Source organism: Mustela erminea, chromosome 20 (assembly GCF_009829155.1).
Source record: "Mustela erminea isolate mMusErm1 chromosome 20, mMusErm1.Pri, whole genome shotgun sequence".
Lineage (NCBI taxonomy): Eukaryota > Metazoa > Chordata > Mammalia > Carnivora > Mustelidae > Mustela > Mustela erminea.
The window spans coordinates 27584012-27603642 of NC_045633.1; the positions used below are offsets into that span (position 1 = coordinate 27584012).

General features: G+C 51.3%; 1 protein-coding gene across 3 annotated transcripts in view; it reads left to right on the plus strand.

The window, feature by feature from the left end:
* The window catches only part of SDK1 (sidekick cell adhesion molecule 1), an 854095-nt gene that overhangs the window by 605222 nt on the left and 229242 nt on the right, over positions 1-19631 (plus strand). For all 3 annotated transcript variants that reach the window (XM_032327040.1, XM_032327041.1, XM_032327042.1), the window contains exons 6-7: positions 12755-12866; positions 13510-13700. In XM_032327040.1, the coding sequence (XP_032182931.1) occupies positions 12755-12866; positions 13510-13700 (303 nt within the window). The remainder of the gene's footprint in view (positions 1-12754; positions 12867-13509; positions 13701-19631) is intronic.

Genomic DNA, 19631 nt, shown 5'->3' on the forward strand with positions numbered 1-19631 from the left:
AAGTCTCGTGAGTAATAAACCTTCATTTTGCCCAAGCAGCCCCAGTGGTTGTTGCTGAAAGGTGTGCTGTAATCATACTAAGAACCACAAGGCCATCCACACACAGCACAGGTTACTGATAGGCTGAGACTCCCACAGAGGGCCAGCCATAAACCTGACCCTCGAGTGACCTCAGGTGTGAACCCCAGTTTCTAGCAGAGGGCCCTGGGCTTGTCCATGAGGAGTGAGCAGCAGAGACTGCGGGGAGGACATGGGCACCACCGGCTACAGGATGTTTCCAACACGTGTAAACGGTGCACCACATACCTTATACTGTGGACAGTACACTTGTATTCAGAACAATCAAAAGCCAAAAACTATAAAACCCTTCGAAGAAAACACAGGGGAAATCTCCATGATGTTGGATTTAGTGACACTGTTTTGGCTATGACACCCAAAGCACAAGCAACAGAAGAAAAATAGATTGGACCCCATCACAATTTAAAAAGTTCTACCTCAAAGGACACTATCAGCAGAGTAAAAAGGGAACCCATGAGATAGGAAGAATATTGGCGCATCCTAGGTCTGATAAGGGATTAATATCCAGAATACGTAAAGAACTCCTACGTCACAGCAAGCAACCTGCACCCTCAACATAAGACTCCGAGCATAGGACGCAAATAGACATTTTCCCAAGATGGTGCACAATTGGCCAACAAGCACGTGGAAAGATGATCGACTTCACTAATGATCTGGATAAACAAAATGCAGTCCGTCCTTACAGCAGATTATCCAGCCTTAAACAGGAAGGGAATTTTGCAAACGTTATAGCACATGTGAACCTTGAAGACTAAGTGACATAAACCAGTCACAAAGGGGAAAATTACTGTGTGGTTCCATTTATACGAGGCACCTTGAATAAAACTCTCACGGGGACAGAAAGTAGATGATGGGTGCCAGGGACTAGGGGAGATGGGGGGGGGGTCAGTGTTTCCTGGGGACAGAATTTCAGTTTGGGAAGATTTCTGAGAAAGTTCTGGAGATGGCTGGCGGTGATGGTTACAAAAAAAGTGAATTAATGCCATGGGACCATACACTTAAAAATGCTTATCTTTCTGTTAAGTAGATTTAACCACAATAAGGAAAAAAAGTACACCACACGTACAAAGTGGAAGGATCATTTTTACTGTGGGCCTGGGAAACTTTCATGGAGGAAGTGACACATTCCCAGGCCTGGTTGCATGGGTGGGATTCGGGGGGAGCAGGTCATGTGGGGGCACTCAGGTCAGAAGGGGGCAGCTGGATGCCATGGGGTCTGATGACAGTGAAACTCTGGACTCTGGAGCCTTGAGGGAAACACTGAGGCACAGAAGACCCAGCTGTCCGTGGCATGGCCGAGGGCCCAGAGCAGAATGTTCCCTAGTGACACCGTTATTCCTCAGCCCTGTGGCAGCCAGCCTGGTAGAGCTCTCTCCAAAACGCCAGAAGGAAAGACTTGTCCCAGACCTCCACCCGAGTCCACGTAAGAGGTTTTTATTGAGCACCTAACAAAACATCAGGCACTGTCTGAGCCTCCTGGTCTTGCAAGCTTGTGGGGAGACATGGACGAACAAAACTAACAAGTCCGGTGAGTAGTACGTCAGGTGGTGAAGGGCCAGGGGAAAGCTGAGCAGGGCAGGGGGGCCGGCACAGGGCCCTCCAGGCGGCAGAGGCGGAGATCACCAGGCAGGGTCGCTTGTGTCCTCGACATGAGGGCTTGGTGGTCATTAGAAAAAGTAGAATGTGGTTCTCATCCCTTCCTTAGTAAATGCAGTGATCTTCTTCCTACAGATCTGCCAACCTCTAAATATTTTGTATCTCTCTTTTGAACTTTGAAGAAAACTCTTGGCCAGAGAACTCCTCCAGCTTGGGTGGTGGAGGAAGACGGAGCCTTCAAAGGCCCCTGCCAAGGGGTCCTGCGTTTTCCCCTCGTCCTTGCTCACAGCCCCGGGTGGGCATCAGCTGCCCTGGTGGGCTTGGGCTCCATGCCCGGATTTGCATGTTTGGCACATTTACTCAAGGGAATGTCTTCATTAAAGCTAAAAGTGATCTGTTATTGTTCCTAATTACATTCTCAATAATTTTAGACTGCCATTCAGAAAATTGACCTACTCTCCTGAAAAACAGATTCTCTTAGCCCTCTAGCCCACCCGGCCTGCCTGTAGAGCCAGTTTTTCTGTTGGTTATGGTTCTTGTACCACAAAGTGGTAGATTGTGCCTTTAGGTGTTTAAATGAAAAACAGTTTATCAGCTCCTGTCTCTCGAATCAGATATTTGGGTCACTCTAGTGTCCAGGCATGGTAAATCCTGCCTTCTGCCTGCCAATTTATGCTCATCCCCAAAGAAATAGGTAAACAAGCCCACTGTAAAGCTGTCTTCTATCTCCTTCATTTTTCTCGGCCCAGTACAGAGCTGATGAAAACACATTCTTTGTTACATTCCATTCATTTCCAAATGCACAAGTTTTCAAATACATTATAAACGAGAAGAAAAGAAACTGGGGGATTGTTCGTCATACTGTCATATTATTTTATTTATCGTCTCTTGTCAATAGAAAAGTCCAGAAGTATAGTGAGATAAAAATGGAAGTACATGCAAAGATAAAATTGTGAATGGCGTAGACTGCTGTATTTCCTCCCATTTTTCTTTCCCGCCTCCTACTGGACAGTAAACAAGAAGGATTGGGTCAGCTGGTGCGTGCTCCTCTCAGGAGAGCTGGCAGAGCATTTGTGATGGGGTTTGCCTTCCCCACCCCGCCCTGAGCTTGCCGCCGGCCCCACACGCCCGCCTCCCCCTCCCCACACCGGCGTGACATCATCGCAGTTCGTGACCACATTCTGGCTGACAAATGATAAGGGACACGGCATCTCGAAGAGTGGGGAAGTTTCCTTAGACACCTCCTCTCACCACAGATTGTTAACCCGGAAATTAGGACTCCAGCCTCGCCTCTTCCGGAGCCAGGTGATGAGAAATTAGGTGAACTTGGGGAACGAAAGAGGTAGGAGGACCCTTCTCCTTAGCGAAGAAGATTTTTTTTTTTCCTATCAGGAGAGAAGTCATGCTGTTTATTTCAGTTTTCATAGAACCGCTCCTATTAAGGTTGTCCGCGTCCTGCCACAAGAAAATCACCTCATGGGGTCCTAGTGAATGACCTGGTCTGTGGTACCGACATACCCTTCACTGGAGCACATTTTAATGAAAAAAATTACTGATTTCTCAGAATCCTTGGAGATATATATATAAATTACATATATGGACTTGGGTGTATGTCATTCTCTTAAAAATGTGCACCTGGCGGTTCGAGCTGCTGAGACGCTGGCCCCCCAGGGTGGCGGGAAATCAAACATACCTGTTGAGGTGCTTGCAGGCAGGAAAGCACTTAATCCCTTTACCAAGCCATTTTAATAATGCAGAGAAAGATGACAGACTCCAAGTGGTTGCAAAAGTAAGTGATGAACAGAAAAGCCACTTGATTTTCTTGAAGCGGAATATCCTGGAGCAGTTTCACTCCTCCCCTGAAAGAGCACCAGCGTCCCTCGCTGTGCATTGGAGAAGGTCAAGAATCACAAGACCGACCAATTAAACGACCCTCCATACTGTCGGAAATCAGGTTGAGGATGGCTAGAGCCAGGCTATTGGCAGACACTGCACCATGGAAGTGACCAGAGAGCACCCCCGGCTCTGTTCTGTGTGTCTGTGGCCACTGCAGCCCTTGTTGCCGAAGGTCAGCCATCTCAGCTGCATATAGCTCTGCCTTCCTTAGCCATTGCCCCACAAGGTAAATTCAAAGGTTGGTCTTCAAAAACCAAGCAGGACAGAGGATGCAAACACAGTGATCCGAAGGGGCACCCTTGCCCCAGTGTCTAAAGCAGCAATGTCCACAACAGCCAAACTGTGGAAAGAGTCCAAACGTCCGTCGACAGGTGAATGAATAAAGAAGATGTGGAATAGATATACGATGGAATATTACACAGCCACCAAAAAGAATGAAATCTTGCCTTTTGCAATAACACGTTTGGAACTAGAGGGTATGGTGCTCATTAAATAAGTCAGTCAGAGAAAGACAAATATGATATGATTTAACTCATACGTGGAATCTGAGAAACAACACAGAAGAGCATGCATGGGGAAAGGAGGAGAAAAAGAAAACAAGATGAAATCAGAGAGGGAGACAAACCATAAGGGACTCTTAATCATAGGAAACACTGCTGGGGGTGTGGAGGGATGGGGTAACTGGGTGATGGGCATTAAGGAGGGCACATGATGGAATGAGCACTCGGCGGTACATAAGACTGATGAGTTACTGGCTTCTACCTCTGTACCTAATAACACACTCTATGTTAGGTAATTGAATGTAAATTTTAAAACTTTTTAATTAAAAATGTTTTTTAAAACTGAGCAGAAGTAGCCTTGATTTTATACATGGAAATTCCTGTCCACTTGGAACAAAAGAACGGCCTGGACTCTAATTTCGGTGATGTCGGAAACTCCTTCTCCTCCTCCTCCCTTCCCTGACCGCTCTCCCGGCAGTCCTACGTGGACGTGGCTGCCCGCCCTTCAGAGGTGCGCTGCGGGGGTTGGCCCCAGTCCTGCCTCCTGTCCTTACTCTTCCTGCTCTCCCAGAGTCTCAGGATTTCAGTCACTGCTCCCTCGCTGACCAGCCGATGTCCCCTACACACCCCACAGGCACCTGAACATGACCCTTTTCTCCAGAAACTCCTTCCTTCTCCTCCATCCTAACACGCCAGTGTCCTCACCCCCAGTCCCGCTCTTTCTTCCAAGTTTTCACCCCTGAGTCGCTCTGCTGCCTGCCCAAACCACACCGGCCAGCCACCTGGAGTACTTCTGTGCACCAAGAGTACCTCTGCTCTCTCTTCTTCCTCCCCATGGTGTCCCACCGTCTCCTACTCAGCACGGTCCCCTCGTCGGGGTCCTCCAGTGACTCTGTTCTTCACTGGACAGAGTCCATGGCGCACCCAGAAGCACTTCCCCTCAGCTTCCAGAGGAACTGACACTTCCCCGTACACGCTGGACGGGTTTCCACCTTCTTCGTTTTCTGTTCCCGAAACGCCTTTCCTTCCCTCTTCTGCTTGGTGAATGCCCGTCCATCTCTAAAGGACATGGCTCAGGCTTTCCTGATTCCCCTGGAAGAATGGACCTCGCTGTCACACACCCACCCTGTCCTGGGGTGTCCCTGCCTTCTCCTTTCCTAGCCACACACAGTCTGTTCGCGTTCCCTCTGTCAGCAGGCGGCTTCCGCTACTGACCCACGCCTCCTGGATGACGCTGACCTCGGGTGTTAAAACTTGGAATCCCCAGCACCACCACGTGCCTAGCCGCTGTGCACTTGAAATTCAAGGCAGTTTTATGTTGTTCTTGTCCGTAGATGCTCTGCTGACAATAACCAACCCTGTTCTATGTGCACAAGCCTTGGTTCTTCATTCAATGAGTCCCTGCAGAAAGGGCTGTTATGGCCAAAGCACATTGTTTCATACCAAGATGATTAATGCATACATCCTTCCTTATTCCAAAAGGTGGACAGACCTAGGGGCACCTGGGGGGCTCCATCGGTGAGCGTCTCAGAGTCCTGAGACTGAGCCCCGTGTTGGGCTCCCTGCTCAGTGAGAAGCCTGCTTCTCCCTCTCCCTCTGCCTGCTGCTCCCTCTTTTCATGTTCTTTCTCTCTCGCTCGCTCACATACATAAATATAATCTTTTAAAAATATTTTTAAAGGTGGACAGACCCACGGGCACTTGGTGATGTGGGGACCTGAGAGTCACGTGCGGGAGGAGCCGGGGCACCCGCGCCTCTGGCTTGGGCGGGGCTGCTGCCGTTCTGTCCAGAAAGCTGGTGGCCTGAATCTTAAAAAGCTTTTCTGTAACTGCTAATGTCATCTGCTCAACACAAGCAACATGTGTTATTATTATTGGCATTGAAGAAAGATTTAAAAAAAAAAAAAAAGACAAAACCGAGGAACGCATTGCTCAACACTGGGAGCCTTCACTGTCTTATATTATTCCCTTTGTTTTCAATCCTGTTGTCTCCTTTGTTCCTCCAAATTCGGGGCTGATTCTTTTCAGAGCAGGAAAATTTTGAGATTTCAAATAGTCCTGTAGATTCCATAATCTGCAAGCTTCCTGATGAGATGCTTAGTTTGCAAAACTGGAAACCCTGTAGCTGCAGACATACTAAGCACTGAGGAAGCAGAGCTGATCTCAAGCTGTCCTAGAACCGTCCTTCCTCCCATAGAGGCACCTCTTCCGGGACACGTCCGCTGTGTGTGAGAAGGGGCCATGGCTTGCTCGTCTCACACGCATTTATGTGGGAGCCGTGCCCGGGTTCTGTACCTCAGGGCCAGTGGGACTCAGCACCCTTTGGTGGAGGGCAGAGTTCGACCTCATTATTTTCTGGCGTGTCCCGGGAAAAAACGAGGCAGCATGCGGGCAACTGAGCCCATGACCTCAACCCTGCCCAAGCTGCCTGCTGCAAAGCTTTCCTGGGGCATATTTGCCAGGAGCACCACCAGTGAATCAAGAAACTCGAGATAGTGGTGCTAATAGTGAAAACCAAAACGTGGGATCTGCTGTCTCAGATGGCCTGGAAAATTCTACTCCTTTAGGGCACAGACTCTTTTTTGAAAGAAAGAAGTCTGTGTTTTTTTAATGAGATGTTGATATCTGTGGAACAAGGGAGTGTGGGGGAAAGGTGTCTGCTCCGGGCTCCAAGTGCTGCTTTGCCTGTGAGCTGTGACCTGGTGCTCCAGGCCTTCTCGGGGCTTGGGGTATTCATATTCATGAGCCAGGACACCGGCCCCAAACACCTTCAGGACCCCAGTGGGGAGGACAGTGCTCTCTCTGTGTCGGGCCCATGTATACACACATATCTACAGATCCACATACATGTTCCCATGCTTGTAACGGCCCTGTGACATGCTTATCGGATTACGAACAAAACACATAAGGCTTGGAGAAGTTAGGTGACCTGTTCTCAAGCAATTAGGAGCTGTGGTGGCATTTCCAGGTTGACTGGATTCAAAACTATTCTCTTTGTAACTGTGCCTTTCAGCTTTTGGACTTGTGGGACCCTCATCCTAGGGTAGTTGGGGGCAGAGAGAGAAGCTTGGAGTAGAGTAGGGGACCAGGCCAGAGGAACCTGATGGAGTCTGTTCCCAGAGACTGGGCCAGCACCCCACATCCCCATGTCCATGTGTCCAACAGAAGGGCTAGTGGCCAACAGTGATCAGGTCATCACTGCTTGTGCTCAGGATGGGGATGTCCTTGCAGCCAAATGCAAGGAAATAGCAGCGAGCAGGGTGGGCACGGTTATGGGGACCACAGCTGGTAGGACAGGAGGAGACCAGCCTCATGTTAGAGGGTGGTAGTGTCTGAGGTAGGCCTTAGGAGCGGTTCTGAGCTCCACCTGGGGTAGGGACCGGGTCTCGACAGGCTCACAGGCACGCAGAGACCGATGCTGAATTTCATTAGTGTCTGGTGTGCTGTGCTGGGGACAGCCCCAAAAGGCTGTGTCCCGGTGGACACAGAGACCCTGGTCAGGGAGAGGCTGTCTGCTTACCACCCTACAGCAGGGGGCTGCTTTCTTTCCTTTCCTTTTCTTTTTAACTCTGAAGAAAAGTTTTTTTTATTCCTGACCATATTACTGACCAGGAGTGTGACGTATAGCCAGCCAGTGGTTCCCAGCTGGGGACAGCTGAGCTGCACAGGGGACATTTGTCAGAGCCTAGAGACTTTTATTTTTTACATTACATCCTCAGGTCTTACTTATCTTAGAAATAAGAGTTGGTCCGTTTTGACTGCCTTTACCACACCCTTGCCTCTGCTAGGTTTCTGTGAGCTCCGCTGTTAGGGTTTCCTTATGTAAGTGAAATCACACGGTGTTTGTCTTTCTCTGACTCCTCTCACTTAGCACAACGTCCTCAGAGTTCATCTGTGTTATAGCAAATGGTGAGATTCCTTTTCTTCTTGTGTCTGAATTATATTCCATAAACGCACCACATTTTCTTTAGTTTTTTATCCGTGGACGTGTACGTTATTTCCATGTCTTGGCTGTTGTGAATGACGCTGCTGTGAACGTGGGGCTACAGCCATCTTTTAGCATCAGTGATTTCTTTTCCTTTGGGTCCATGCCCAGAAATCGGACTGCTGGATCATATGGTAGTTGTATTTTTAATTTTTAGCTTTCTGAGGAATGGGCAGCGGTGGTGTTGGAGGCAGGATGGAAGAGGGAACTTCGGGAGCAGAAAGGCAGAAGAACAAGTGTGGGGGGTGGGGGTATGCCGGGGACGCTGCAGAACCGCGCGAGGAGTTGGCGTCCACCCCGCAGCACACATCCCAAACCCCGTTCCTGAACTGCCCTCCGCAAGCCTGAACCCACCTGGTCTTTCCCTCTCAGAGTCGGCAGCTTCCCTCTCCACAGCTCCTCTTCCACAGACATCCCCCTAGCCAGCCGTCAGCAAACTCTGACTCCTCGAAGAGTGCCCCACGCCTCATTTCCACCCCCACCACCCAGGCTTGCAGTCACCTGCCTGACCTCCCGTGTCCTTTCTTGACCCCCAGGGTGGATTCCAGGGTTTGAGTCTTAAAACAGGCTCACATTATGTCATCCCCTGTCCCGTCCTCTTCCCACCTGCCTTTAGGATATTGCCCAGAGTTCTCCCCAGGGCACAAGGTCCTCCCTGAGCCGACCCCTCCGTCCCCGCCCCTTGCCCCACAGCTCCCCTTGCGCTGCGGCCCCCTGCAGCTCCTCCAAGCACCCTGAGCCCACGGGCAGCGAAGGCTCTTTGGCACTGCATCCGCCACCAGGAACGCCCTGGGCCGAGGCCTCCGCAGGCTGGTTTTCCTCCCCACTCCCCCCTACTCCTGCTGGGTTCCAGGCCGGAGTCTGTCTCCTGATGCTTTCTCTTCCCCTAAAGCCATACAACGGGGTGTCTGCCGCTTACCCTCCTTCTTCCACAGCTCTGTGGCTTTAAGAGTTCAGGGGAACTTTGAACTTTTTTGTCTTTGAGAGATTTGATGTTCTTTAGAAGTACTTTTTAATTACATGCAACCTCGACAGCTTCCCCTACTCAGCTCTCCAATGATTAAGGGGTTCGTGGTGGGGGAGATTGACGAGGATTAGGTGCAGTTTCTGGGCTCAGATGCTGGATTTCCAAAACGACTGAGCATCAGCCTTGGGGCCACCAAAGCCCCCTTCTGCCCATTTGTTGCTGACCTCTGCAGAAAGCCTCTTGATTCAGCGTCTTCACCCCCAACCAGCCTGGAAATTGTTCAGGTGGAAAACGACGGTAAAGTCTCCATTAAGGAAATGCTTGGGGGAAGGAGCGTTCTAGTTAATTTAATTTTTCGTTAACTGAGCACCACCAGAGTTTTTACCAGGAGCGGACGGCATTAAGTGAAAGGAAGCTGACAAATTTGGGTGGAGACGGTCCTTTATTTAAGCCCTTTCTCTGACATTCGAAGTCACGTGACTCTGGGCCTCAGTTTTCTCGGCTGTAAAAGGGGGGCAGTAATAGGTCTCTTATTGTCTTGCCATTAGATTAAATGGGGGAGACATTTGCAAGTCATTTAGCAATAGGCTTGCTTGCTACACAGGAGGCTTGGTAAAGCGCCTTCTTTTCAGGAATAATTCTTAATACATTGGCATATAGTATTTAAAAAATCTTGTGTTACTATAGAGCATTGAAGGAGAGGGTACTATTCCTTGTGGAAGTATAGTGACTCATTATTGTGGAATTCTTACGAAAAAATAACCGATCATTAAGGATTTTGAGTGCTTTTGTATCTCAGACACTGTGGAATCGCAGAAATAAAGAGGTCGTTTTATTCTTTTTGAAATGTCTGGGTATTCTTCTTTGCATCTTTCTTCTAAAAATTGAATGTGAGGGAAAAAAAACCTGGTAGATAAGTCAGCATGGCAGGTTCAGAATGGCAGATAAAGCACCTCTATTACCACCTCTCACTTAAAAAAGAAGTAAAAACCCTCTAAAAAGCAGTAAAGGAAGAAGAGACGGAGGAGCACAATGACAAAAAGAAAGTGACAGAAACGATTTACAGATGGGGGGTGAAACCGGTTTCTGGAGAAATGCTCTCAGATGGCGGAATGGGCCCCGCGGGGGCGACGGTAGTGGCCTGGGGACGCCTGAAGTGTGTTGGGCCATGGCGGGGCTGATGGTGGGCTGGAGCTGGGCACAGAGGGAAGACGTAATAGTTTGTCTCTGGAACAGTCTACTTCCTGCCTGACTACTGTATGCAGAGTAGTCAGCGGCTAAATAGGGCAGACAGACAGACGGACACATAGGAAAGGTTCTCCTCCACCAAGGACAAATGGCCCAGAGGGACAGTCTCTGCACGCTGGGATCCAGGGTCTCTGCAGAATAATAGTCTCCCACGTGACCGAAATTCCCAGTTCACTAGCCTAGTGGTCACCCGGGAGTCATCCATGCGCCCATGCAGATTCAATTGAAATATCAGTGTTTCAGAAGAAAGGAGTGCTCAGCATCCTGCACTGTCCTGAGCACCGCCCCTGCAGTTGGGAGATGTGCCCTCTGGCTGCTTGGGTAAAATGGCACTGAAATATCGTGACAGCAGCTTCAGCAGCAGAAGCGCGGCTTTGATCTTGCTGTGGCAGCTCCCAGGAGTCAAGGTCACCTCACCCCGGATCACAAATGCTCCCGTGAGGAACAATCGCAGTTTAATCTGCACCTCTTACCCCCTGCTTCTCCAGAAGTGTCCTGTGCCCCAAATCAAATCCAAAGAGTCACTGGACTTGTCCAGCCGACCCCACAGGCAAGGCACCTGGCACATGTCAGCACGTGTGACAGTGAGTTACAGAAATATCAGCCTGCTGCTCCATCTGTCAATGTGGCCAGAACCCTGGACAGGGTGGCGCTGCTCTGTCCCACTCGCCCCGCCCTCAAGGGGCTGTACCTTGGCGCTTCCTGGTGTCACACGTGCACAGTGTCCCGGGGTCAGGGAGCCATCGAGGCCCACCAGCTGGGGGCCTGTCCTCTCCAGGCGGTGACAAGTGCTGAGCATAGGTTTCCTCTTCTGCCACCGTGGCTGAGCGGTGATTAATGCCAAATTAGCACCTTGCTCAGTGACCTTTTAGCATTCGCTGCTGCTCTCCTTCACTTCGCATTAACTATTTGCAAATATTAGCTTCTCAGGTCATTTCTTCTCATCAGCAACTTTCACAGATGACAGGCAGGTTGTTAATCTGATTGGCAGTCAGGTCTGTCCTTTGCCCCATCTTGAAAGTGTCAGTGCTCAGGCATCTCCCCAGGAATCCGATAAGCAGCCCAGCGGCCTCTACAATATTCTGAGCAGAGAGCGTCCTCAGAAGGCGCCCACAGAGGCCTTTCCCGGCTAGCTTTGGGAGTAGAGGGGCTGGGAAGGGCTTGACGCCTCCCCTGGGACTCGTAGACACCGGTTTCCATCAACATCATCAACATATAGGCTAAAAATTAATATGGTGGCTGCGTGCACCTCAAGCTTTGTGTGTGTGTGATTCACATGGACCTTTAATTTTTTTTAAAAATGATTTTATTTATTTACTCGACAGACAGAGATCACAAGTAGGCAGAGAGGCAGGCAGAGAAAGATGGGGAAATAGGTTCCCTGCTCAGCAGAGAGCCCAATGTGGGTCTCGATCCCAGGACCCTGAGATCATGACCTGAGCCGAAGACAGGGGCTTAACCCACTGAGCCACCCAGGTGCCCCTCACATGGACCTTTAAATCACATCCTGCTTAAGCAATAGAGGCAGAACACAGACAAGGCCAGTCCTCATTTTCCCTGCCGTGCTGGGTGGTGGGCACTCGAGGGCCTCACTGCCACAGCTGTCCCCGGCGCTGGGATGGGGGCCCAGCTCTCTAGTGTCAGGTCCCAGATGAAGCATTTTGCATTTGCAAAATCTAAATTTATTTTTATTTCCAGTCTCTGCCTTCTATACCCCCTGTCGAAATCCCCATTCTAAAAATGTTTGATCTGTCTTCATTTCCCCTAAATAAACAGCAGTAAAGTGTACTGTGGGTAGTTTAATTTTGATATTACATGTATTTTAGAGAAAAGTGGCAAAGACGTGTCATACTTTTTTCTCCCTTGTCACCAGAAGTACAAGCTAAATTATTTATAGTTTGATACTCACAAAACAGAGGTGGATTCAGGATATTTACTTTTCAGAGAAGAAAAAGGGATTTAAAGTACACGGACAGAACAGAACACTTTGCTGATTGAATGTGTTTGCTCTGGGGAGCCACATTTACGCCCGAGTGAGAACACCAGCCCCATTCTAACTGCACACATGCCCGGCAGAGTGCCTGACACATGGAATATTTGTGGAACTGGGCAGACTTGAAAAGAGCGGGTGGACTAGGTAACTCAATAAGCGAAGTCTTAAGGCAATAAAAAAATAAAGTCAGCAAACATTTTGGGAAACGCTCCACACTCGAAAGCACTTATCCTCACAATGCGGAGCCAGCACTGGGTCCCTTGAATCCCAGCCAGGATGTTCACTTACCGGCTGTGGATTCCACCCCAGGATCCGATGAAGGCCAGGGACAATGACCATGCCCAAGGGCTCCCCTTCATGGGTCAGGGTGGGGTTGTGACATTCAGGTGTCCCATCAGAGTGGCTTGAAAAGACTCCCCCATGTGTTATGTTCCGGTCTTGACATCTTCCATGCTTAGGAGAGTCCCATAAAGTTTTGCTTTCCTGCCACAGGAGAGGTTGGCACCCCCGAAACCATGGCACCCGTCATTGTGATCCCCCCAGGCAACAGAAGTGTGGTGGCCGGGTCCAGTGAGACCACCTTGGAATGCATCGCCAATGCCAGGTATGCAGCGGGTCCCACCTTCGGGGTACAAATCCATTGTAACTGATGAGATGGCCCTTCAGTCGAAAGCCACATCACGCGTGTGCTTGCTGTTCTAGCAGTCATGCTGGTCTCATTTGTCCAGCTGGACTATACACATGACACACCTGGGAAAATAGGGCCCGACTTCCCAAGCCTGGGACTGCAGTGCTTGCCCTGAACGTACCGAGGTGCTGGTGGAGGGCCTCCGTGGGTGCACAGGAAAGAAGCACCTTTCTCCTCGGCAGGGCGCGGTGTTCTCGGCCTCATCAGCGGTCGCTCCACAATTTGGTTCCCATGATCATGCCTCCCATGTAGCCACATCCCCTAGCAGTATTTATTTTAAACATTCTTTTCCTGAGCAAATGGAATCATTAGCACTTATGGTCCATCGCTGCCGCAATTAGCTATCCTTGCTCAATAGCCCTTGAGCGGAATGTATTGTCGGTGTGCGCCGTGAGGGAGTCAGGCCGCATCTGGATTGATTTTTAAATGTCCATTGTTCAACCCGCCGTGGTTCCTGGTAGAATTAGCTTTGTCAGGCTTGTGCTGAATGCCTGAAATTACGATTATTGCCACCTACGTGATTCACCGTTGTTGTCAATCATGCCCTGCGCCCTCCCAGGCCTGTCGAGGAGCTGCACGTGACCTGGAAGAGGAACGGGGTGAAGGTCGCCGGGGGGCTCCACAGCCATGGGAGACGCCTCACCATCAGCAACCCGACGTCCGCCGACACCGGGATGTACGTCTGTGAGGCGACGCTGAGAGGACGCGCGTTCGACGCGGCCACAGCGCAAGCCTTTCTGGCTATCATAGGTAATGCGGGGCTCAGAGGCACGTGGCCCTTGTGGAGCAGCCCGGAAACAGCCACCTCTCGCCAGCTCCCTTTCTAACTCAGAGAAGGAGGGTGACGCGGAGGCTACTTTCCAGAGTCACCCTGCTCTTCTTTCTCCAAGAACATGAGCCCCACTGAACCCAAAGCGCTCATGTTCTGAGTTCTTCTAAGAATTGTGATTCTGAATCCTTCTGACCACAAAGCTCGAGAAGTGGTGTGGTGAGGTCCTTGTCACATATGCCACCTGGCACTGGCCTCTCCAGCACGAAGCTTCGCTGTAGCCCTTACTGGGCGTTTATGGTCAGTTTTCAGAGATTATCCCATTATTGGTATTATTTGACCCAGAAAAATAGAAGCTTTGGGATATTATCTTCTGTTAAGTGAAAAGGGGAGAGCAGAGCTGCTTCCTAGGACGTGCGCTAAGGGCCACTCCTGAACCAAAGAGAGCAAGATAAAATTCAGCACCCGGGAGTCACTGTGGACGCTAGAAAGTGTCAGTGTTCAGGGAGTGGGCGTTGTTTGGTGGCCAAGGAAATACTCAGGGTATTTGCGGATTATGGTAAGATCATGGTACATTGTGAGGACAGTGCCTTTGTTTCTCACGTTTCTTCGGTTCCTGTAATACTTTTAGTCCCGTTAGTGGCTGTGGTCACTCTCACCGTGACCTGTCCAGCAGGATAGTGGCCGCTGCAGGTAGGAGGGGCCGAGGCAACGCCAGGGAGGAAAATCTCTACCTCTTCTCTCCTTCCGGAAGAAGGGAATGAGAACAAGAAAGGTCAGGTCGGCAGAGCCCTGGGGAGCGCTGTGGCTCCTCACAGGACATGTGTCACAGCTTGCCACTTTGCCAACTAAGAAAAAAGAGAAGCCGTGTTCTCCTGTGAAATTAGCAAGGGTATCAGGAAATGCCAAGTAAAAGGCAGTTTGCCTTGAGTGTGTCACACTCCTTTTGATCATGAAGAAATGGCTCCATGGCCTGGAAACGACCCAGCCAAATACACGCAAACCCATCCGTCCCTCCAAATGTAGCGTAAAGACTTTTAAAGCATCAGGAAGGCAGACCTCGAGTCGCATGTCACTGCAGACTCCACACTAGGGGTCTGAGCTGCTTGTCCTGCTGCCTCTCCTCCTGTGCTCCCGACGGAGGGAAACACCGCAGGCCTGTGCCCCGCGATGACATCCTTCCGCCCCCTGTGAGCATAGCGTGTAATAGATAGAACCAAATTAACATTCAGCACGTGTCCGTCTCCGGGAGCCAGGACTGTATTGTGTTAAAACATCTTAAGGTGATTTAAACAAGAGAAGAAATTTATCTTCCTGTGAACTGGAATGTTTGTTTCCATCATAATTCCCTTTAGAAATATTTAAATCTATCCTATGAACTTTGGTTTCACATTGACAAGTGAATTCCAAAGCAGGCTGTGTGCCGCTCTGTGTTCAGACTTTGAAAGGGACACAACTCTGCATCTTTAGGATATTGATTTACATTCCCTTTTATTTATAAGAATTTGCTATGGCAGGGAGAATTCTGTGCAGGAGTCATCCTGGGGAAGCCCTGAGGAGGGCCTCTGTGAATCCAGATTGGTTGGGAGATGGTGGCCCCGGCGCAGTGCACTGGGAGGAGGTTCCCAGGGGCGCCGTGGGGCCCGGCAGGCAGCTGTCCCTGAAGCAGACCAGTGCAGGAAGGTGGAAACATGCTGGCTTTCAGGGACTTCCATCACGGCTGACGGAACAAGACAGGACGGGGTGGTTGTTTCCTCTGCCTGTCAACTTCAATAGCATATTGCCAGATTTCTGAGGTTTATACAGGAATGTGGGCTGCGTCCCATCTGCTGCAAGTCCTGGTGGCCGTCTATGTGACAGGGAGCACCGGCCTCCAGGGGGGCCTCTGCTCCGTCCCGATGCTGCTCTTCAGCTCTTTCTCCCGCCCTGCCCTCCACATGCTCCCCGAGAGTTTCCCCACACCCCACATGCTGAGACCGATGCCATGGCCTGCCCACACAGCCCCCAGTCTCCCTGCTTCAACTACTCGCACCACCGTTCCTCCCTCACGGCCTTCCTGGGCCACTGGAGCCGCGGCGCCCGCCATGCGGCAGGTTGGAAGTGCGGGGTCTGATGGACAGTGGACAGTCAGCTGAGCTCCCGCCCTCCTGCGACGGGTGTGTGATCTGGAGGTCCTGGCTTCCAGTGCCCCCAGTAGATGAGCTCACTTGGTCATGTGCTCCTTGCAGCTGACCTGCCTCTTCTGGTGATGTTTCCATCACCTCCCCGATAAACCGTGGGCCGCTGGGCTGGGCTGTGGGGACAGGCCTGGGCTCAGACCGTCTAGGCACCACTCATGGGCTCGAAAAAGTCCCTTTGCCTCTGCTGGCCTCAGTTTCCACATGTGTAAGCTGTAGACAAGGTAGGAAATGATCGGGGTTCATACTGTGAGTGGGAGTAAAGGTAGTGCTGGTCACAGAGGCGGGGGGGATGGCCGCCTCTGTGATGAGGTGTGGGCAGAGGGCTGATATCCCACCTGTGGCATTGTTTCAGCGCTTTACCGATGGTCACGTGACATGCACTTTTCACCTTAGCTGTCCCTGAAGTCAGGATGTGTCTCAGGATCCCTGGAAGCATTTTTTCTTTCCTGAGGGTAATTATAGCTGCAGCAAAGTCTCAGATTCAGTGAGACAGCGTGTACATCTTCCTTTCCAGGCTGACAGACCAACACTGTCTCCTGTCACTGCCGTTCACATGCTTACCCTGCGTCCGTGAGTGTCTGTGTCCCTGCCCTCAGACACGCATCAGTGTGAGTGGCTGCTGTCCAGAGCCATCTCTGTGCCTCTCAGGCTGGTCTGGTGTTTGTAGACATGGATCATTCAGGAATGCCAAAATCGTATCATTAGAATCCCAGATTACTTGCACCATCGGCAGGCTGATACATGCCCCAATCAAGGAGTTACAACTGTGCTGGAAGGTTCTCTAGAGCTGAGACCAAGCCACTCTTCGCTGTCTGAATCCTAACAGAAAATGCCTTCGCCCTCCCGCTTTCCTTCCTTTCCTCCACTTAACATTTCTTGAGTTTGCATCTCGGACACCGCTCTGGGCATCGATGACAATGTGGCAAAGAAGGAGCCGTGGGCCCCGGTATCCAGGAGTCTGGTGTGGAAGGCAGGCGCGCACGAGGCAGGGATGACTCAGCACAGCAAGCGCGCACAGCGGGCAGAGGTGCCTGAGCTCACACAGCAGGTGCGGGGTGCAGAGGCCCTCGGGCATAAGGCCAGGCCAGAACCCTGCGGCGGGCCTTGCAACCCACCCGCCCTGGTTTAGGATAAACTCAAGATGTCTTCTTTCTGGCTCTACATACGGCCTACATTAGAAGCACCCCCATTAATCATCAGAGCTGATGTGACAGCTGGAACTTAACCTGTAGAGCTAAACGTTGCCAAGTAAAGTTCAGAAAATAGAGCTGTTACAGAACTATTTCTAAAACAAGAGAGAAACTTGTATGAAGCAAAGCCCAGTGGCGCTTGGGTCATTTGCTCTGAATGCGGGATGGGCAGGCCGGCTGTAATACCCCGGGATGGAGTGGGGTTCAGCAGGCAGGGAGCCACGAGCGTGCTCTTCATGTACTGTCTGTCCTTCCCGGCTCCCTGGCCATCTCTGCCCTCCTTGCTGCTCTGCCAACCATCCGTAGAGCACATGGTGTGTGCAGGACCCTGCCGAAGGGCCAGTGCGGGCAGAAGACGAAGGAGGCTTTGCAGAGCTGGAATGGGACACCCCTGCTCCCCGGAAGGACTTCAAGGTTGTAAGGTCTTCGGTGATCTCCTGTATCTCTCCTTCCAGTGGAGGGTTTTTAAGTATTTCTTTGTAAACTGTGCCAGGCACTACCAGCGCAGAGATGAGGACACAGTTCTTCTCCGAAGAAGGTCCCAGGTGGAGGGGGCACCCTGCCTGAGGAGGTTGGGGGGAACTCTCCAGAAGACTGGCACTGGGGCTGATCTTGAAGACCGACTTAGGATTTGCCAACAAGACAAGCATCTATTGTGTGAGAGCCAGAGTATGAGGGCTGCTCGGGCCCCACAGTCCCAGTGAACAGGCTCAGCCACTTCCTCTCCTGGTGGTCTCATGGGGCTGTCATCAAGACTTCGACAGGTCTGGGCTCTTCTCTGGGGGCTCTTGGGGAGAAGCCACCTCCTGGCTCACTCGGGGTGGGGAGAAGCCTGTGCATAGGTTGTAAGACTGAGGTCCTCACCTCCTTTCTGCTGTTGCTTGGGATCCCAGAGGACCCCCTGCTCCCCCTGGCTTAGCCATCTTCTTCTCCACCTTCTTCTCCAACAAGCCAGGACTTCTTGTGCTGCAGGACTCTGAACTCCCTTCTTCATCTCCCCTTCCAGAAGCAGGGAGGCCACTGCTTTTGGGGGCTCTGGTGATAGGACTGGGCCCACCCAGCTGATCCAAGGTCAGCTCTTCATTTCAAGATTGACAGCCTTAACCACACCAGCAGAGGCCATCTTGCCATGTAGCGTGACGGGCTCACCGGTCCCTGTGACTAGGGGGTGGACACCTTGGGGCCATTCTTCCCACCACAGTGGACAGAGACACCATGTGTAGATGATGGTGGCAAGTCAAGGACATCTCCTGGCATGGGATGGTCATTCTGGAGCAGAAGGAAAGACGGAACAGGGAACACCCTCGGGTCTCATGGTAAGCCCTACTCACGACAGGCCCTGCCACTCATCTGTGGGGGCTTCAGCAGGAGAGCACAAGGAATCTTTGGGATGCAGGGGCCATCCGCCATGGCTGCCTCCATGAGGCCAGGGTGAGTGCTGTATGACCCTGGCATTTTGGAAGGTGGGGAATTCAATAAAGGCCTTGCCCTTAGGCTGGCTGGGAGACATCCCACCTCCTATTCTGAGACAGGGCCAGTGGAGGATGATCAGCATGACTGGCTGTTTCTGAACAGGGATGGGAACGTTTTCCTGATTTCTTGATGTCTTCATATTGTTTCAAGAGAGAGAAAAGTGTTCATTGCGATTGCGAGCTTTACTTACCGGCTGTACTTGTGATACATTTTTAGAAGTCTGATGTGCACCGGTGTTGGCAGTGTGCCCTTTCTAGAAACGGTGGCTGCCAATTAGCTAAGACACACACTTGCCCCTTAGAGGTTAAGTGGTTGCGGGAGTCCATACTAGTTCACGACCAGCTTCCAGTTCAGCCCACAGTCCTTGCACTGTGGACGCGCCTCGTGTTCTCCCATTTTTGTCGTTTGAGCTGACTACGTGTAAAAGTAGCTGGGGATCAAGAGAAGAGGTCTCTTCTGAGCACCTGTTGAATTATGTCGACAGGAAGGGTCAGCCCTGAGCGAAATCATCACACATATGGTGGGGAAAGAAATATAATTACCGTCAGAAGCTACAGGGGCCTTTCGGGGTCTTGGCAGCTGTGCGCCCGCTCTGCTTTGTTCAGCCTCCTGGAAAAGTTTCGGGAACAAGACCGGAGTATCAGTAAATGAACAAACCTGCTTGGCCCAGGCCATTCCTCGCCTTTCTAGTTGTCAGCCACGCAAGCCTCCCTGGTTATTGGCTCCAGGAAAGAGAGAGAGCCCTTGGCATGCACCAGCAGGACTCCCTTCCAGACTGTGCCCGGGGAGCCTGGTGGCTCTGCAGGCAGGCTGCCGAGTGTGTGGGGTGGGTGAATTAGTGCCAGGTTCCCACAGTAACTGTCTGCAGGGGGGTCGGGGGGGGGAATGGCAGTATTCACAGGCCAGTGGCCTTGACCAGGTCTCTGATGCACCCCAGGCCTGGAGCCGTGCCGCTGCTCAGCTGGAGCCAACTTTGGGCCACATGTGATGAGCACCCCCTGTCTCTGACCCCATGCTATGTCCTCCCCTGGCCCCAGGGGGAAAGCTGGGTGGCATCACAGAGGGAGGA